This window comes from Zonotrichia albicollis, chromosome 34 (genome assembly GCF_047830755.1).
Source record: "Zonotrichia albicollis isolate bZonAlb1 chromosome 34, bZonAlb1.hap1, whole genome shotgun sequence".
Classification (NCBI taxonomy): domain Eukaryota; kingdom Metazoa; phylum Chordata; class Aves; order Passeriformes; family Passerellidae; genus Zonotrichia; species Zonotrichia albicollis.
In genome coordinates, this window is record NC_133852.1 from 1825558 (window position 1) to 1845557 (window position 20000).

At 59.0% G+C, this 20000-nt stretch overlaps 3 protein-coding genes across 3 annotated transcripts in view; all 3 read right to left on the reverse strand.

Moving 5' to 3' along the window:
- Positions 1–8695, reverse strand: part of LOC141726396 (solute carrier family 22 member 6-like) — a 12062-nt gene extending 3367 nt beyond the window's left edge. The window contains exons 1-9 of the mRNA XM_074531261.1: positions 8588–8695; positions 7307–7710; positions 6640–6743; positions 5714–5868; positions 4789–4957; positions 3552–3675; positions 2507–2616; positions 1511–1725; positions 462–570 (exon numbers count right to left, since the gene is read on the reverse strand). Of these exons, the coding sequence (XP_074387362.1) occupies positions 462–570; positions 1511–1725; positions 2507–2616; positions 3552–3675; positions 4789–4957; positions 5714–5868; positions 6640–6743; positions 7307–7672 (1352 nt within the window). The 5' untranslated portion in view covers positions 7673–7710; positions 8588–8695. The remainder of the gene's footprint in view (positions 1–461; positions 571–1510; positions 1726–2506; positions 2617–3551; positions 3676–4788; positions 4958–5713; positions 5869–6639; positions 6744–7306; positions 7711–8587) is intronic.
- Positions 8696–9955: 1260 nt separating this feature from the next.
- On the reverse strand, positions 9956–19499 carry LOC141726301 (solute carrier family 22 member 6-B-like). Its single transcript, XM_074531050.1, has 11 exons — positions 18119–19499; positions 17528–17628; positions 16742–16896; positions 16181–16349; positions 15632–15755; positions 15004–15119; positions 14664–14878; positions 14350–14458; positions 13858–14062; positions 12510–12698; positions 9956–10108 (listed from the first exon to the last, which is right to left on the reverse strand). Exons 1-11 carry the CDS (start codon positions 18485–18487, stop codon positions 9956–9958), a joined length of 1905 nt encoding a protein of 634 aa, XP_074387151.1. The 5' UTR covers positions 18488–19499.
- Positions 19500–19648: 149 nt separating this feature from the next.
- Positions 19649–20000, reverse strand: part of LOC141726394 (solute carrier family 22 member 6-A-like) — a 9086-nt gene continuing 8734 nt past the window's right edge. Inside the window, 1 exon segment of the mRNA XM_074531258.1 lies at positions 19649–19887. Within this exon segment, the coding sequence (XP_074387359.1) occupies positions 19806–19887 (82 nt within the window). The 3' untranslated portion in view covers positions 19649–19805.

The window sequence follows — 20000 nt, forward strand, 5'->3', positions numbered from 1 at the left end:
ATGGATGATGGATGGATGATGAATGATGGATGGATGATGGATGGATGGATGGATGGATGGATGGATGGATGGATGGATGGATGATGGATTGATGGATGGATGGATGATGGATGGATGGATGATGGATGGATGGATGATGGATGGATGGATGGATGGATGGGGGATGGATGATGGATGATGGATGATGGATGGATGATGATGGATGGATGATGGATGGATGATGGATGGATGGATGATGGATGGATGATGGATGATGGATGATGGATGATGGATGGATGATGGATGGATGATGGATGGATGGATGATGGATGGATGATGGATGATGGATGGATGATGGATGGATGATGGATGGATGATGGATGATGGATGGATGGATGATGGATGGATGGATGATGGATGGATGATGGATGGATGGTGACTGGCTGGCTGGCCGGGGGCGGGGCTGGGGTGACCCCACCCACCTGATGACGGTGGGGAAGAGCTCCCCGCTGAAGATGTAGGCGCAGTTGAAGGAGGCGGCCAGGGCGCCCTTGCCCACCACGGCGAAGGCCATGCGCAGCGTGGGCAGCTCTGGGGACACATCAGCCACGGCTCCTCAGTGTCCACCCACCGGTCATCCTTCACCCTATGGTCACCCTGCACCCCCCGATGACCATTCACCCCTCCAATGGCCATTCTTCAATGACCCTGCATCCCACTGAGGCTCCTTCATCCTTTTGTCCCATTCCTCCATCCTCCATTCCTCCATCCCATTCTCCTCCATCCCATTGTCCTCCATTCCTCCATCCTCCAGTCCTCCGACCCACTGTTCATCTGCCGTTCCTCCATCCCATTCTTCTCCAACCCATTGTCCTCCATCCCATTGTCCTCCAACCCACTGTCCTCCATCCATTGTTCTTCATCCCATTCTCCTCCATCCCTCCATTCCATTGTGCTCCAACCCATTGTCCTCCATTCCTCCATCCTCCAGTCCTCCATCCCATTGTCCTCCATCCCATTCTTCTCCATCCCATTCTTCTCCATCCCATTCTTCTCCAATCCATTGTTCTTCATCCCTCCATCCTCCGTTCCTCCATCCCATTCTCAATTCCATTGTCTTCCAACCCATTGGTCTCCATCCCATTGTCCTCCATCCCTCCGTCTCATTGTCATCCCTCCTCTATCCCATTGTTCTCCATCCCATTGTCCTCCATCCCTCCACTCCAATTCTCTTCCATCCCATTCTCCTCCATCCCATTGTCCTCCATTCCTCCATCCTCCAGTCCTCCAACCCATTGTCCTCCATCCCATTCTTCTCTAACCCATTGTCCTCCAACCCATTCTTCTGCCTCCCTCCCTCCCTCCCTCTCTCCCTCCTCCATCTTCCATCCCATTGTCCTCATTGTCCTCCATCCCTCCACCCCAATTCTCCTCCACCCCAATTCTCCTCCACCCCTTTCTCCTCCATCCCATTGTTCTCCACCGCCCTGTCCCTCCCCGTCCCTCTGTCCGTCCCTCCGGCCGCTCCCACCGCCGGGCACGAAGATGTTGGCCAGGATGCAGAGCCCGGCCAGCGCCAGGGAGCCGCCCTGGGCCGGGCGCCGGCCCAGGCAGGAGATGACCAGCACGGACAGGAGCTTGGCCGGGATGTCCACGGCGCCGAACACCAGCTGGCTCAGGTACACGTTGAAGCCAAAGCCCTGCAGGTCCATGGCCAGCCCGTAGTAGGCGAAGCTGGTGGAGAACCTGCACCAAAATCCAGAAATTCAGCACCAAAACCACCCAAAACGGAGGTTGGGACTCCAAAAGATGGAGGTGTCCCAAAAAATGGAGGTGTTCCAAAAAATGGAAGTTGTCTCAAAACATGGATGTTTGCCCTAAAGATGGAGGTTGTCCCAAAAAATGGAGGTTGTTCCAAAAAATGGAAGTTGTCTCAAAAAATGGATGTTGTCCCAAAAAATGGAAGTTGTCTCAAAAAATGGAGGTTGTCCCAAAAGTTGGAGATTGTCCCAAAAGATGGAGGTTATCCCCAAAAAATGGAGGTTGTCCCAAAAAATGGAGATTGTCCCAAAAGATGGAGGTTTACCCCAGAGTGGGGCTTGGTCCCAAGAGATTATTTTTTTGCCCCAAACGTTTGACCCAAAAAGTGAGAATTTTTTCCCAAAAATATCAGGAGATTTGCCCCAAAAGGTGTTTTCCCCCCCAAAAAAGCGAGTTGTGTCCCCCAAAGGTGTTTCTTGCCCAAAAGGTGAAGTTGTTTTGGGATTTTTTTACCCAAAGGTGTTTTTTCCCAAAAAATGTTTTTTCCCAACAAGTCAGGGAATTTCCTCCCGAAAATTGAGATTTGCCCAAAAAGATGGGAGAACGTCCTCTCAAAATCTGTTTCTTTGCATCCAAAACCAGGGCTTTTTGCCCAAAAATTGATTAGTTATTTCCCTGAAATGTAGGTTTTTTCCCAAAATTGATTTTTTTCCCCAAATAGTGTTTTTTTTACCCCAAAAATAAAGGTTTTTTTTCTGGGGCTCACCAGACGAAGGAGACCCCGCACGACACCGTCCTCATGCCGGGGCTCCGGACGAGCGCGGCCACGGCCCCGCCCGGTAACGGCGGCTCCCGGCGCACCAGAGCCCGCAGGGCCTGCGGGGAGGGAACCTGGGATCTGCCCCGCCCCGGGATCTGCCCCGGGATCTGCCCCGGGATCTGCCCCGGGGTCCGCAGGGATCTGCCCCGGGATCCGCAGGGATCTGCCCCGGGATCTGCCCTGGGATCCACAGGGATCAACAGGGATCTGCCCCGGGATCTGCCCCGGGATCTGCCCCAAGATCCACAGGGATCTGCCCCGGGATCTGCCCCGGGGTCTGCCCCGGGATCCACAGGGATCTGCCCCGGGATCTGTGGGATCTGCCCCATGATCTGCCCTGGGATCCACAGGGATCTGCCCCGGGATCTGCCCCAGGATCTGCCCTGGGATCTGCCCCGAGATCTGCCCCAAGATCCACAGGATTTGCCCCGAGATTTGCCCTGGGATCTGCCCCAGGATCTGCCCCAAGATTTGCCCCAGGATCTGCCCCAGGATCAGCGGGATCCACCCCAGGATCTGCCCCGGGATCTGCCCCAGGGAGGGCTCCAGGGGGCTGGGGAGGGGGATCCGGGGGTCTGGGGGAATCCGGGTGATCTGGAGGGTCCTGGGGTGGGATTGGAGGGATCCAGGAGGGATCTGAGGGGTCTGGGGGGATCCGGGTGATCTGGAGGGGTCTGGGATGAGATCAGAGGGATTTGGGGGCGATCTGAGGGGTCTGGGGGCGATCTGAGGGGTCTGGGGGGGATCTGAGGGGTCTAAGGGCGATCCAGGTGATCTGGGGGGGGTCCGAGGAGTTTGGGGGGCATTGGGGTCGAGGAGCGAGGAAATGGGGGGATCGATGGGAGATCGGGGAGGATTTGGGGACCCCCCAGGATCCGGCTGGGTCAGGGATGGAGGGGGCGGTACCATCGAACTGGGGGGGGGTTTAGGGTCAGACCAAGGGGATTTGGGGGCTCAGAGGGATCTGGGGGACCCCCCGCCCCCTCCCCACCTCCTCGCTGAGCTTGTCCCCCTCCTCCTTGCGGCCGTTCACCCTGGCCACCTTGCGGAGCCCCCGCAGGGCCAGGTCGGGCCGGCCCGAGGTCACCTGCCAGCGCGCCGACTCCACGTACAGCCTGGGGGGACAGCGACACCGGGGGTCCTGAACCCCCCGACCCCCAAAGGACCCCAAACTGGGGGGACAGCGACACCGGGGGTCCTGAACCCTCCCCGACCCCCAAAGGACCCCAAACTGGGGGGGACAGCGACACTGGGGGTCCTGAACCCCCCTGACCCCCAAAGGACCCCAAACTGGGGGGGACAGCGACACCGGGGGTCCTGAACCCCCCTGACCCCCAAAGGATCCCAAACTGGGGGGGACAGCGACACCGGGGGTCCTGAACCCCCCTGACCCCCAAAGGACCCCAAACTGGGAGGGACAGCGACACCGGGGGTCCTGAACCCCCCGACCCCCAAAGGACCCCAAACTAGGGGGGACAGCGACACTGGGGGTCCTGAACCCTCCCCGACCCCCAAAGGACCCCAAACTGGGGGGGACAGCGACACTGGGGGTCCTGAACCCCCCTGACCCCCAAAGGACCCCAAACTGGGGGGGACAGCGACACTGGGGGTCCTGAACCCCCCTGACCCCCAAAGGACCCCAAACTGGGGGGGACAGCGACACCGGGGGTCCTGAACCCCAAAGATCCCAGACTGGGAGGGCGAATCTGGGGGTCCCTGAACCCCAAAAAGGACTCCGGGGATGGACACTGGGGATGGACATTGGAAATGGACACCAGGAATGGACAGTGGGGACACAGGGAGTGGACACCAAGGTTGGACATTGGTGATGGACACCAGGGATGATCACTGGGAATGGACACCAGGGATGGACACCGGGGATGGACACCAGGGATGGACACCAGGGATGGACACCGGGGATGGACACCAGGGATGGACACCAGGGATGGACACTGGGGATGGACACCGGGGATGGACACCAGGGATGGACACCGGGGATGGACACTGGGGATGGACACCGGGGATGGACACCGGGGATGGACACCAGGGATGGACACCGGGGATGGACACTGGGAATGGACACCAGGGATGGACACCAGGGATGGACACCGGGGATGGACACTGGGGATGGACACCAGGGATGGACACCAGGGATGGACACCGGGGATGGACACCAGGGATGGACACCAGGGATGGACACCAGGGATGGACACCAGGGTGTCCCGTACCAGGAGTAGAAGAAGAAGACGAAGAAGGGCAGGGACACGGCGAGCTGGAGCTGCCGCCAGCGCGGGAGCCCGAAGGCCGCGGCCGCCAGCACGAACTGGCCCAGGGTGTAGCAGTAGCCATTGATGGTGCCCACCACGGCCCGCGCCTCCGTCGGGATCCACTCCATGCCTGGGCACGGCCGCGGGGTCAGGGGCTGGCCCGGGGTGGGTGGGTGGGCTTGGGGGGTGGGTTCATCATGGGTCAGTGGGGTGGGGTTGGGTGAATGGGGTTGGATCAATGGAGTTGGGGTTGGGTTAATGGGGTTGGGTCAATGGGGTTGGATCAATGGAGTTGCGGTTGGGTTAATGGGGTTGGGTCAATGGAGTTGGATCAATGGGGTTGGGGGTGAGTCAATGAGATTGGGTCAAAAGAGTTGAGTTTGGTCAATGGGGGTTGTGTTGGGTCAGTGGAGGATGGGTCAATGGGGTTGAGTCGATGGCATGGGGTCAATGAGATGGGGTTGGGTCAATGGGGGTTGGGTCAATGGGGGTTGGATCAGTGAGGGTGGGGTTGGGTCAATCGGGTTGGGTTGGGTCAATCGGGTTGGGTTGGGTCAATGGAGTTGGGTTGGGTCAATGGAGTTGGGTCAATCAGGTTGAAGTTGGGTCAATGAGTTGGGGTTGGGACCCTCCCATGGGTCATTGGGTTTTGGGTTGGATATGTGGGTCCCTCCCTGGGTTTTGGGGTCCCTCCCTGGGTTTTGGGGTCCATCTCTGGATTAGGGGTCCATCTCTCCCTGGGTTAGGAGATTCCTCCTCAGGTTGAGGGGTCCCTCCCTGGGTTTTGGGGTCCCTCCCTGTGTTGGGGCTCCCTCCCTGGGTTTTGGGGTCCCTCCCTGGTTTTGGGGGTCCCTCCCCTCCCTGGGGGTCCCCGGCGGGGTCTCACAGAGGGACGCGGAGTTGAGGGACACGCCGGCCATGGCCAGCCCGGTGAGGAAGCGGCACACGCAGTACACCAGCAGCGACGGCGCCGCCGCCGTGCCCACCCCAGTGGCGCCCAGCTGCAGGTAACACCAGGTGAGCAGCGCCCGGCGCCCGAACCTGCGGGGACACGGCAGCGCTGGGGCACTGGGAGCACTGACTGGGAGCACTGGGAGCACTGGGAGCACTGACTGGGAGCACTGGGAGCACTGGGGTGGGGGACATGGGGAACTGGAGATGCTGGGATGTGACAATGTTTGGTTCTGGAGATGCTGGGTTGGGGACGTGGGCACTGGGAAAGAGGACAAACCGTGCTGGGGTCACTGGGATGGGGCTGTGGGCACTGGGATGGGCACACAAGGCACTGGGAGCACTGGGATGAAGAGCACGGGCACTGGGAGCACTGGGAGTGACGTGGGGACAGAGGAGAACCATGGGGACACCAGGACAACGGGGCCCAGAGGGAGCAGAGAACACAACACCCCTCTCCCCCTCCCAGTCCCTCCCAGTTCCCTCCCTGTCCCCCCCATTCTTCCCAATTCCCTCCCAGTCCCTCCCAGTCCCTCCCGGTGCCTCCCAGTCCCTCCCAGTTCCCTCCCAGTCCCTCCCAGTCCCTCCCAGTCCATCCCAGTCCCTCCCAGTCCCTCCCAGTTCCCTCCCAGTCCCTCCCAGTTCCCTCCCAGTCCCTCCCAGTCCCTCCCAGTCCCTCCCAGTCCCTCCCAGTGCCTCCCAGTCCATCCCAGTCCCCCCCAGTCCCTCCCAGTCCCTCCCAGTCCCCCCAGTCCCCCCAGTCCCTCCCAGTCCCTCCCAGTCCCTCCCAGTCCCTCCCAGTTCCCTCCCAGTCCCTCCCAGTCCCTCCCAGTTCCCTCCCAGTCCCTCCCAGTCCCGCACTTGTCCGAGAGGATCCCGAAGAGGCTGGAGCCCAGCAGGATCCCGGCCATGTAGATGGACTGGGCCACCTGCCGCAGCTTCTTGGAGTCACACACCAGGTCCCACTGCCACCGGGAGGGGACACGGGGTCACCATGGAGGTCACCACGGAGGTCACCACGGGGGTCATCATGGGGATCACCATGGGGGTCACCATGGAGGACACCATGGGGACACCACAGGGTCAACATGGAGGTCATCATGGGGATCACTACGGTGGTCACCATGGGGGTCACCACCAGGGTCACCATGGGGGTCACCATGGGCATCATCATTGGGTCACCATGGGGTCACCATGGGGAAACCATGGAGGCCACCACGGGGGTCATCATGGGGGTCACCATCGGGACACCATGGGGTCAACATGGGAGTCACCATGGGGATCGCCACAGGAACACCATGGGGACACCATAGAGGTCACCACAGCGGTCACCATGGGTGTCATCATGGGGACACCACAGGGTCACCGTGGGGTCAACATGGAGGTCATCATGGGGATCACTACGGAGGTCACCATGGGGGTCATCACCAGGGTCACCGTGGGTACATGACCAGGGGCACCACAGGGACACCACGGGTACACCACCATCCCCCCACCCTGAGGACCCCCGTGGTGTCCCCTCCCTGACCTCGGTGACGATGGTGTCGCTGAAGATGCCATCCAGGTACGTCCATCCGTCGTGGCACGGCTCGGTGGCCGCCTCGGTGCCGTTGGCCGAGCCGTTGACGTCCAGCAGGTGCCACTGGGGCTCCACGTAGCGGCGGCAGCTCTGCGGCCGGCGCCGGCCGTCCCAGGGGATGGACACCACCAGGGGCACCTCGGTGGCGTTGGCCGCGGGCCGTGGCCGGCAGTGGTGCTCGGGGATGCCGGCCGTGAAGTTCTGCAGGAGGTTGTGGCTGGCCAGCATGAGCAGGGGCACGGCCAGAGCGGCCACGTAGGTCACCTGGAAGCGGCCCATGCCACCCAGGCGGGACAGCAGCTCCACGAAGGACATGGCCGGAGAGGGACGGAGATGGACAGGGCACTGGTCAGCTGTGGGTGGGGAGAGGAGGAAACGAGGAGGGATGGAGAGAGGAGTGGTCAGGGAATGGTCAAAGGGTGGTCAGGGAAAGGTCCAAAGGGTGGTCAGTGGATGGACAAAGGATGGTCAAGGAGTGTCCAAAAGGTGGTCAGAGAATGGCCAAAAGGGTGGTCAGGAGATGACAAAAAGGGTGGTCAAGGGATGGCGAAAGGGTGGTCAAGGAGTGGCCAAAGGGTGGTCAAGGGATGGCCAAAGGGTGGTCAGTGGATGGACAGACCCAGGGATGGACCGAGGGAGGGTCAGGAGAGGTCAGGGGTGGTTTGGGTGGTCAGTGGAGGGATGACCAAGGAGTCACCAAGGAGTGACCAAGGGGTGACCAAGGGGGGAAGGGAGGAGGACGAGAGTTGGCCCCAGGGGTAGAGGAAGGGCCAAGAACAGCACAAGGACCTTCTATTGATAGTTCAATCAATCAATCAATCAATCAATCAATCAATCAATTTATTGGTCTATCAGATGGATCAACTGATAGATTAATACATTAATATGTTAGATTAATAGGTTAATAGATTGATCCATCCCTTGATCAGTGGATTTATCAATCAGTCTGATTTGTCAATGTGCTGAGCAGTCTATCAATCTGCATTGATCTATTGATAGATCAATCTATCAATCTGTCTCTCTGACCTATCAATAGATTGATCTATTATCTATTCATCAATCCACCTATCACCATCACTCTTGCTTTATCAATCAATTAATCAATCACTGATCATTTCTTGCTCTCAGCTCCCCCCACATCCCTTCCAAATTTATCAATCAATCAATCAATCAATGAATCAATCCTCTCTCCCCTCTCCCACCAATCCCTCACGATCAATCGATCCCCACCTGCTCTGCTCTTCCTCCTCCTCCTCCTCCTCCTCCCTCGGCCAGTCCAGCTCCGGACTCTCAGGAATGTCCAAGCTCTCCGGCCGTCCCTCTGTCCCTCTGTCCGTCCGGCCGTCCGGCCGTCCCTCCGTCCCTCCGGCCACCCCTCCCTCGGCCCCGCCCCCCCCGGCCCCTCCTTCACCCCCCCGGTCAATCGATCAATCCATGGATCAATGGATTTCTCTGCTCTCTCTGCCCGTTTATTGATCCTTAGCCGATCAACAAATCGATTTTCTGCTGATAATCAATTATTGATTGATCTATTGGTTCCCCTGCCAATCAATCCAGAGAGTTCTTTCCCTGTTGATAAATTATTGATCATTAGACTCCCCTTATCTGTAATAGGTTGATCATAATTAGTCCATGAACTCTTTATGTATTAGAATATCGATCCAAATGTTTCTGTTATTGATCTATTGACCTATTGATTGATCTATTGATGGCTTAATCAATCAATCTATTAATCTAGAGGGATCTCTATTGATCCATCTGTTAGTCTGTGTATCTCTAGCACCAATAAATTGATCTCTAATCTGTTAATTGGTCATATAATTGGTCTCTATTTTTCTATTGATGAATCGATTGAACCATAACTGACCAATCAGAATAAAGATCTCCTTCATCAATCCTTCTGATTGATCCTAACTGATCATCCTAATGACCCAGCTATTGATTTATAATCTATTATCAATGTATCAATCCTATCCTCTCTATTGATCAGCCCCTTGGCCTGTAATCTTCCTATTGATTGATTTATTGACCTTTAATTGCTCTTTTGATTGATTTGCTGACCTTTAATTGCTCTATTGGTTGATTTATTTATTTCGATCTCTCTGTTGATTTACCTCCTGACCCGTAATCTCTCTATTGATCAGCGCTTCCCTCCATCGATCGATTATTGATCTCTGATCTCTCTCCTGACCTCGCTGGGCTGTCTGTGACCCATTGATCTCTCTGCAATCTCTCTATTGATCAGCCCTTCTCTCCAACGATCGATTATTGATCTTTGATCTTTCTCCTGACCTTGCTGGGCTCTCTGTGACCCATCGATCTCTCTATAATCTCTCTATTGATCAACCCCCTGACCCATAATCTCTCTATTGATCAGCCCTTCTCTCCACCGATCCATCTATTGATCTTTGACCTCGTCGGGCTCTCCGTGACCCATCGATCTCCGTATTGATCACTGATCACTCACCTGTGGGCACTCCCGCTCGCTCCCGGCCTCTCCCAGCTCCAGATCCCGGTCCCGGAGCCCTCCCGGCCGTCACCACCCCATGGCCCTGCCCTGCCCCCGGCCTGGCCCCGCTCCTATTTAACCGGTCCCGGTTAACGTTTGACTCCGGACCCGCCATGGATCGCTGGAGACGCTCCCGGGCCGGAAATGCCGGTGCCGACCACGCCGGGCCCACCGGGGACACGCGGGCGCTGCCCCTTCATCCCACCCAGCCCATCCTCATCCTCGCCCCGGGAGCCCCCCGGCTGTGGCAGACGGGGACCCCCGGCCCCCTCGGGGCCCCTCCAGGGTGGATCATTGATGAGGAGAAGTCCCGGGGGCTCTGACCCGCGGCCTGGGAGCCCCTTGGACCCCGGGCAGGAGGGCGGCGGGGCAGCGGAGCGTGGGGGGACGGGGGGAGCCGGACACGGGCCTGGCGCCAGCCAGGTGTGAGGACACGTGGATTCCCGGGATGGCTGCGGACTTTGGGGACATCTGGGACATCTGGGACATCTGGGACAGTGACATCCCTGAGCCCTCAGAATGTCGGGATCCTCAGGATCTCTGGGTTCTGGGGACTTCGGGGACATCCCCATGGTCTCTGAATGTTGGGATCCTTGAGATCTCTGGGTTCTGGGGACTTCTGGGACATCCCCGTGCCCTCAGAACGTCGGGATCTCTGGGGAATTCTGGGATATTTTTGTGCCCTCAGAATGTGGGGATCCTTGGGATGCTGGGCTGGTCTGGATCCCTGGGATCCCGGATCCCTGGACGTGCAGGGTTCTGAGTCCTTGGTGCTTGGGATCTCCGGGATCCTTGGGATCCCCGAGTCCTGGAGATCCCCGAGCTCCTGGGATGTCTGAGCACCTGGGAGCCTGGATCCAAACACCCTCATCCTTGGGGTCTGGGTCTTGGGGATGTCCAGGAACAGGGTCTGTGGGAACTTGGGATCCCCAGGCACCCGGACATGGGGATTCTTGGGGTCCCCAATCCCTGGGATCCCAAATCCTCAGGATCTCCAATCCCCGGGGTCTCCAATCTTCTGCATTCTCAGTTCCTGGGATCTCTGATCTTCAGGATCCCCAATCCATCCCCGTGATCCCAAATCCATCCCCATGATCCCCAATCTCCATGATCCCCAATCCCTGTGATCCCCAATCCATCCCCGTGATCCCCAATCCCCGTGATCCCCAATCCCTCCCCGTGATCCCCAATCCATCCCTGTGATCCCCAATCCCTCCCCGTGATCCCCAATCCATCCCCATGATCCCCAATCCCCGTGATCCCCAATCCATTCCCGAGATCCCCAACCCATCCCCGTGATCCCCAATCCATCCCCGTGATCCCCAATCCATCCCTGTGATCCCCAATCCATTCCCATGATCCCCAATCCATCCCCGTGATCCCCAATCCATCCCTGTGATCCCCAATCCCTGTGATCCCCAATCCATCCCCGTGATCCCCAATCCATCCCCGTGATCCCCAATCCATTCCCGTGATCCCCAATCCATCCCCGTGATCCCCAAATCCATCCCCATGATCCCCAATCTCCATGATCCCCAATCCCTGTGACCCCAGATCTTTGGGATCCCCAATCCCTATGATCCCCAATCCCTGTGATCCCAAATCCATTCCCGTGATCCCCAATCCATCCCTGTGATCCCCAATCCATCCCTGTGATCCCCAATCTCCGTGATCCCCAATCCATCCCCGTGATCCCCAATCCATCCCCGTGATCCCTGTGATCCCCAATCCATCCCCGTGATCCCCAATCCATCCCCATGATCCCCAATCCATCCCCGTGATCCCTGTGATCCCCAATCCATCCCCGTGATCCCCAATCCATCCCCATGATCCCCAATCCATCCCCGTGATCCCTGTGATCCCCAATCCATCCCCGTGATCCCCAATCCATCCCCATGATCCCCAATCCATCCCCGTGATCCCCAATCCCTGTGATCCCCAATCCATCCCCATGATCCCCAATCTCCGTGATCCCCAATCCATCCCCGTGATCCCCAATCCATCCCCGTGATCCCCAATCCCTCCCTGTGATCCCCAATCCATCCCCATGATCCCCAATCTCTGTGATCCCCAATCCATCCCTGTGATCCCCAATCTCCGTGATTCCCAATCCATCCCCATGATCCCCAATCCATCCCCGTGATCCCCAATCCATCCCCATGATCCCCAATCTCTGTGATCCCCAATCCATCCCTGTGATCCCCAATCTCCGTGATTCCCAATCCATCCCCGTGATCCCCAATCCATCCCTGTGATCCCCAATCCCCATGATCCCCAATCCATCCCCGTGATCCCCAATCCATCCCCGTGATCCCCAATCCCTGTGATCCCCAATCCATCCCCGTGATCCCCAATCCATCCCCGTGATCCCCAAACCCCGTGATCCCCAATCCATCCTGTGATCCCCAATCCCCGTGATCCCCAATCCATCCCCGTGATCCCCAATCCATCCCCGTGATCCCCAATCCCTGTGATCCCCAATCCCTCCCTGTGATCCCCAATCCATCCCTGTGATCCCCAATCCATCCCCGTGATCCCCAATCCATCCCCCTGATCCCCAATCCATCCCCGTGATCCCCAATCTCCGTGATCCCCAATCCATCCCCGTGACCCCCCCAGCTCCTTCCCGCCCTCTCCCCCGGCCTCGTCCATCCCCGGCAGCTCCGGCCTAGGGGGGGTCCCGCGGTGCCGGGGGGTGGGGGAGGGGCCTGGGGGGAGGGGCCGGGGGGTTCCCGCGGTGCCGATCCGCGATTTCCCGCTGTTCCCGCTGTTTCCCGCTGTTTCCCGCTGTTCCCGCTGTTCCCGTGTTTTCCTTCGGGGCGGGCCCGGCCCGGCTGCGCGGGACCCCCCGCGGCCGTGGGAAAACAACCCCACCCCCACCCCCACATTTCACTCGAGCTTTGCTTTTATCGGTTTTTATTCCAGCACGGCCCAACCGTCCTCGATGCCGGGATTTGGGGACCCCCAGCGCCCCCCACAATCCACAGGGAGGGGGCGGCCGGGTGCTTGTGGTCACTGCTGTCCCTCTGCTCTTCAGGGGGGGTTTGAAGCCCCTCCGACCCCAAACCTGCTCGTTGTCCATCAGGAGCAGGGCGGGATGAGGGCTTTGGGGTGGGGGGGGCACTAACGGGGCCCTGTGGAGTTGCTGGGGGGGGTGGGGTGGAGAGGGACCTGGAGATGTCGGGATTCGTCCTTGTGGGATCGCGACCTGGTGGGGAGGGAGATGAGGGGTGGGTTGGAGAGAACAGGGGGTTTTTGTGGTGGTGGGATGGACATCCATCCATCCATCCTTTCTTCTTTCTGTCCATCCATCATCCATCCATCCATCCATCCATCATCCATCCATCCATCCATCATCCATCCATCATCCATCCATCCATCCATCCTTTCTTCTTTCTGTCCATCCATCATCCATCCATCCATCCATCCATCATCCATCCATCCATCCATCATCCATCCATCATCCATCCATCCATCATCCATCCATCCATCCATCATCCATCCATCCATCATCCATCCATCATCCATCCATCCATCCATCATCCATCATCCATCATCCATCCATGCATTCATCCATCCATCCATCCATCCATCCATCCATCCATCCATCCATCATCCATCCATCATCCATCCATCCATCCATCCTTTCTTCTTTCTGTCCATCCATCATCCATCCATCCATCCATCATCCATCATCCATCCATCCATCCATCATCCATCATCCATCCATCCATCATCCATCCATCCATCCATCATCCATCCATCATCCATCCATCCATCCATCCATCCATCCATCCATCCATCCATCCATCATCCATCCATCCATCCCCAGGTTCAACCACCTTCTCTACCTCTGTCCCTCCCCACCCTCCATCCCATCCCATCCCATCCCATCCCATCCCATCCCATCCCATCCCATCCCATCCCATCCCATCCCATCCCATCCCATCCCATCCCACCACCCATCCATCCCTGTTCCTCTCCATCCCCACCTTCCCTCCACCTCCTCCACGGTCTCGGGCAGGGCCATGTTCCGCGTCTCGGGCAGGAAGGCGGCCACCAGCCCCGAGACCACGGGCGCGGCGCCGTAGATGATGAAGGGCAGCGCCGGGAACAGCTCGCCCACAATCTTCACCAGGGGCGCCATGATGCTGCCCAGCCGCGACATGGTGTTGGCCATGCCCATGCCCGTCTGCCTGTGGGACACGCAGAGCTCCTGAGGCCACCTGAGACCACCTGAGGCCACCTGAGGAACCACCTGAGGAACCACCTGAGGGACAACCTGAGGGACCACCTGAGGAACAACCTGAGGGACCACCTGAGGAACCACATGAGGAACCACTTGAGGGACCACCTGAGGGACCACCTGAGGGACAACCTGAGGGACCACCTGAGGGACCACCTGAGGGACCACCTGAGGGAACATCTGAGGGACCACCTGAGGGACCACCTGAGGAACCACCCGGCCACGTCCCCTCCTTACCGGATCACGGTGGGGTAGAGCTCGCCCGTGTAGAGGAAGACGCAGTTGAAGGACGCGGCCAAACAACCTTTGCCAAAGACGGCCAAGGCTGTCCGGAGTGTCCGGAGGTCTGCGGGGACAGAGGGACACCCGGGAGTCACCTCAGTGTCCCCACTTAGCAAGAGAAGACCCCAAACACCAGGATTTGGGGTAAATCCCCCATAAAAAGCTGAATTCCCCAACCTGGGAGGTTCCATCAATGGGTTGAGGTTGTCTGGGCCCTCTCAGGGAGGCTGGAGATGAGGGGACACCACTGCCACCACCCCAGGTCTCACCTCGTGGCACCAAGATGTTGGCCAGGATGGCCAAGCCGGCCAGGATGAGCGCGGCGGCCTGGGTGAAGCGGCGTCCCACGTAGGTGATGGTGAGGATGGACACCAGCTTGGCCGGGATGTCCACGGCGCCGAAGATCAGCTGGATCACGTAGATGTTGAACTCAAAGTTCTCCAGGTCCATGGCCAGCCCGTAGTAGGCGAAGCTGGTGGAGAACCTGGGCCATGAGGAGGAGAGGAGGTGAGAATGTCACCTGTGGGAGGTGTGGGGTGGCACGGGGAGGTCAAGGACGTGGAGGGGGATGGACAACCACCCACTGGTGTCCTCCACCGCCGGCCGTACCACACGAAGCAGAGGCAGAAGGAGATGCGGCGCAGGACCGGCGTCCGGACCAGGTCAGCCACGGTGTGGCGGGTCTTGGACGACGTCATCTCCTTCTCCATGTGGGACCTCAGGGTCTGGGGGGACAGGGGGGGTTTGGGATGGGGGTGGGACACTGGGGACCCTCTCGTAGCTGGGCAGGTCTGGGCAGGATGGGTGGGAAAGGGAAGGAGGTCATGGGTGGGTGGTGGGATGGAGGTGGTGGATTCATGGATGGGTGAAGGGATGGGTGAAGATGGAGGAGATGGAGATGATGGAGGTCACCGAGATGACGAAGATGAGTGGACGGATGGGATGAACAAAGGATGATGGATACAGTGACCATGGATGGACAGCATGGAGGTGGGATGGAGGTGGTGGGATGGAGGTGGTGGATTCATGGATGGGTGAAGGGACAGATGGGATGGGCAGAGATGGAGGAGATGGAGATGATGGATGTCATTGAGATGATGAAGATGAGTGCATGGATGGACAGGGTGAGTGATGGACACAGTGACCATGGATGGACAGCTGTCCATGGGGTGGACATTCAAGGGACCCCAATAAAACACCCCAGGGACACCCTGGGGGACCCAATGGAGCTTTTTACTTCTATGTCAAGCTTGTCCCCTTCCTCCTTCTTCCCGTTGATCCTGGCCACCTTCTGGAGCTCCCGCAGGGCCTGGTGGGACCTCCCCACCATGACGAGCCACCGCGCCGACTCCGTCAGCCACCTGCGTGGGAGGGAACGGGACAGGAGCCCAAGTATGGTCACTGTCCCACCTCAACCCCACCAGCAACGTCCTCCCATCCCTCTGGTCATCACACTGTGTCCCCACTGTCCACCCAGCTGTTGCTGGATGTTCTCTTCATCCTTTCCTTCTGCCCACCTGTCCGTGCACACCTCACTGCTCCATCCATGCCACCAACACATAAGTCCAGCTGCCCATCCCTCCATCCATCTCACCATCCCTACCTCCTCATGTCCATCTATGCTTCCCACCTGTCTGTCCATCCATCCATCCGCCCATCCATCCATCCATCCATCCATCCATCCATCCATCCGTCCATCCATCTGTCCATCCATCCATTCATCATCCATCCATCATCCATCCATCATCCATCATCCATCCCTCCATCCCTCCCTCCTCCTCCTCACCAGGAGTAGAGGAAGAAGCCGAAGAAGGGCAGGGACACCACGAGCTGCAGCTGGCGCCAGTCGGGGACAGCGAAGGCGAAGCCGGCCAGCAGGAACTGCCCGACCGTGTAGCAGTAGCCCATGAAGGTGCCCACCAGGGCCCGCATGTGGGTCGGCATCCACTCCAGAGCTGTGGGACACGGCACGTGGGGACCTCCTGGGAGATCCCACCGGCACCCCAGGGGACATGGAGACCACCAGGATGGTGCCCAGGGGGTATGGAGATCACTGGGATGGTGTCCAGGGGATGGAGGGACCACCAGGGTGGTGCCCAGGAGATGGGGAGATCACCAGGATGGTGCCCAGGAGACATGGGGACCACTAGGACGGTGCCTAGGAGACAGGGAGACCACCAGGATGGTGGCCAGGGGACATGGGGACCACCAGGATGATGTCTGGAGGACATGGAGACCATCAAGATGGTTCCACAGGCTCAGGGGGGACACGGACACCACCACGATGGCTCCCACAGGCTCAGGGGCACCCGGAGCCCACCCAGGGGGGCGCCCAGGGGTGACGTACACAGGGAGACGCTGTTGAGGACGATGCCCGAGAAGGCCATGCCCGTCAGGAAGCGGAACAGGCAGTACACGCTGAAGGTGGGCGCGAAGGACGAGCAGGTGCCCATGGCGGCCATCTGCAGGTAGCACCAGGTGAGCACCGAGCGGCGGCCGAACCTGGGCGGGGAGGAGGAGGAGGAGGAGGAGGAAGAGCAGGGGGTGAGGATGAAGAAATGGGGGCGGAGGAGGAGGAGGAGGAGGAAGAGAAGGGGAGGAGAAAATGGAGAGAAGGAGGAAACAAGAAGGATGAAGAAGGGGGCAGGTGAAGGAAGAGGGGATGAAGAAGAGGGTGAGGAGGAGGAAGAGAGGTGAGGAAGGTGAGGAGGAGGAGCAGGGGATGAGGATGAAGAAAGGGGGGTGGAGGAGAAGGAAGGTGAGGAAGAGAAGGTGAGGAGGAGGAAGAGACAAGAAGGATGAAGAAGACAGGGGAAGGAAGAGGGGATGAAGAAGAAGAGGGTGAGGAGGAGGAAGAGAGGTGAGCAAGGTGAGGAAGAGGGGGGTGAGGAGAAAATGGAGAGGAGGAGGAGACAAGAAGGATGAAGAAGGTGGCAGGGGAAGGCAGAGGGGGTGAAGAGGAGGAAAAGGGGATGAGGAAGAGGATGTAGAAGGTGAGGAAGAGAGAGGGATGAGGAGAAAAAGGGGATGAGGAAGAAAAAGAGGGTGAGGAAGAGGAGGAGGGAATGAAGATGAGGCAGAGAAGGTGAGAGCACCCCCCTGGTGCCCCCCCACCTGCCAGGGCCCCCCTCACCTGTCCGAGAGCCCCCCGAAGACGCCGCCCACCAGGACCCCGGCCATGTAGAGCGACTGCGCCAGCTGCTTGAGCCCCCGCGAGCTGCACACCAGGTCCCACTGCCGAGGGACACCGGGGGGGACAGAGGTCAGGGTCCCCTCTGTGCCCCCAGACCCCAAAACCACCCGTGGTGGCCATGGGTGGTCATGGAGGTCCATGAATGGCCACCCATGGAGGTCAAAGAATGGCCAATGGAAAGGTGGCAATGAAACCTTGGCCACCCTTGTCATCATGTCATGGTTGGAAGGTCCATCCAAGATCCTGTGACCCCCTTGTGACCCCCTTGTGACCTCCTTGTGACCCCCTTGTGGGTGGCCACCACCTCCCCATCCCTCCCTTCCCCTCCTGAGTGTTGACATCTCCACCAAAGGTTGAGCAGGGAAGATGCTCCAGTTGGGAATGGTCAATGTCGTGTTGGCAGCAGACCCTTCACTGGTACCTCCAGGTGGGACCCACCCATGCATGGAATTGGGTGAAAAGCCCACCAGACGCCCCCCAAACCCCTCAAAACCCACCAGACACCCCCCAAACCCCTCACCACCGTCCCACCTCGGTGATGATGGTGCTGGTGAAGACGCTGCGGTCGTAGCTCCAACCATCCCCGCACGGCTCCGTCTCCGGCCAGGAGCTGTTGGTGGCCTCCGAGCCGTTGCTCTCCAGAAGCCACCACTGGGGTGTCACAAAGCGCCGGCACCGCTCCCCGCGGGGCACCCAGACCCTCAGCAGGGCCTCGGCGTCCAGGCCGCTGGCGTTGGCCCCGGGGCGCGGGCGGCACCAGTGCTCGCTGGTGGCCGCCGTGAAGATCTGGAGAACGTTGTGGCTGGGCATCATCAGCACGGGCAGCGACAGCAGCAGCACCGAGAGCACCTGGAAGCGCCCCATGCCGCCCACGTGCTCCAGGAGGCTGGCGAAGGCCATCTCGCCACCACCGCCGCCACCGGGGCCGGGCAACGCCCCACAGCCATGCAGAGCCCCAAACTTCAGGGGTTTCACCCCAAAAACGCCTCCCCGTGCCGCGCGGTGTCCTCCCTCCGGCAGCACCCTGGGGTGGGCTCCTATATAACCCGAGCCGAGGGTGGGTTGGGTTAATGTTTGACACCTCTGGGGGCTTTTTGGTGCTTTTCCAGCAGGAGAAGGCAAAAGTGCAGCGCAAAGGTGTCCGGGGTAAAAACAAAAGGTGTTTTCGGGACACAAGTCCCACAAAATGGGGCAAAGCTGGAGCGATTTGGGGCAGGAAGACAAGAAATGTTTAATTCCTTTTAATTATTATTTCCAGCGTTGCTTTTTTGAGGGGAAAAGTCAGGTTTTAGAGAGGGGCTGTCCAGCAGGTTGGGTGGCACCAGAGTGGGCACCACAAGGAGAGGAGGTCTCCTGGCACGGACCAATGTCCGGCCTCCGGCGGCGCCTTTGGGTTAAATTTTAGCGATTTCAGTGGTCAAAAGGCGACGGAAAGGTGCTGACGGAGGTGGCCCTGCCCGGGTCAGCGCATTCCCCGCCGAGGGTTAATTTTTGATGGGGACTTGATGGGGCCAAGGGACACGTCAGGAATGGGAGCAAGGGCCGGGGTGGCCTCGGGGGACGGAAATCGGGGAAGGGGCATTGGGAGGGGGCGGGGTGGGGTTTGGGTGGGGCTTCTCCAGCTCCTCTGGGATTTGGGGACACCTGAGCCAGGAAAAGAGGTGGTTTGGGGTTATTTGGGATGGTCTTGGAGGTTTGGGGTTACTGAGGATCATCTTCTTGGAGGTTTGGGGTTATTTGGGATGGTCTTGGTGGAGGTGACATCCAGCGTGTTGTCCTTGGTGCCACCTTATCTGAGGTGACTTTGGGGACACGGTTCTTGGGCAGCGTCCTATTGGACGAGGTTATGAGGTGTCATTAAAAATGGGGGTTTAGGTGCCACCTCATCGATGGACAAGGTTGTGGGGTGTCCTCCTGTGGAGATGACCTCCAAAAAAAGGGGTGCTGGGTTGTCCCCTCATTGGAAGTGACCTCAGGGACACAATTCCTGGGCATTGTCCCGTGGGACAGATGTGGGTGTGGGGGTGACCTGGGGGGGCACAGATGAGACCCCGAGACGTGTCCCCACCAGAGCTGCTTTATTCCTGCCCAGATGTCCCCACCCCAACAGGAGGTCCCAGGACACGACCCAGTGTCCCCCTCCAGCTGTGGGGACCCCTGGGGTCGCTGGTGGTCGCTGGTGGCCGGGGCTGGGGGCTGTGCCCACCCCCAGGGTCCCTCAGGGCTCCTTCAGGGGGGGCCCGTCCTGGGGCTGGAGCGCGATCTTCTCCTTGGGGTCACCTGCTGGCTTCTGCTTGGTCCTGCAGGGTTGAGGAGGAGGAGGAGGGTCATGATATAGAGAAAGTGGTCCAAGCTGAGTGTTCAGCCAATCACAGAGCTCGTTACTCTGCCAACGACAATTCATTGTCCATCC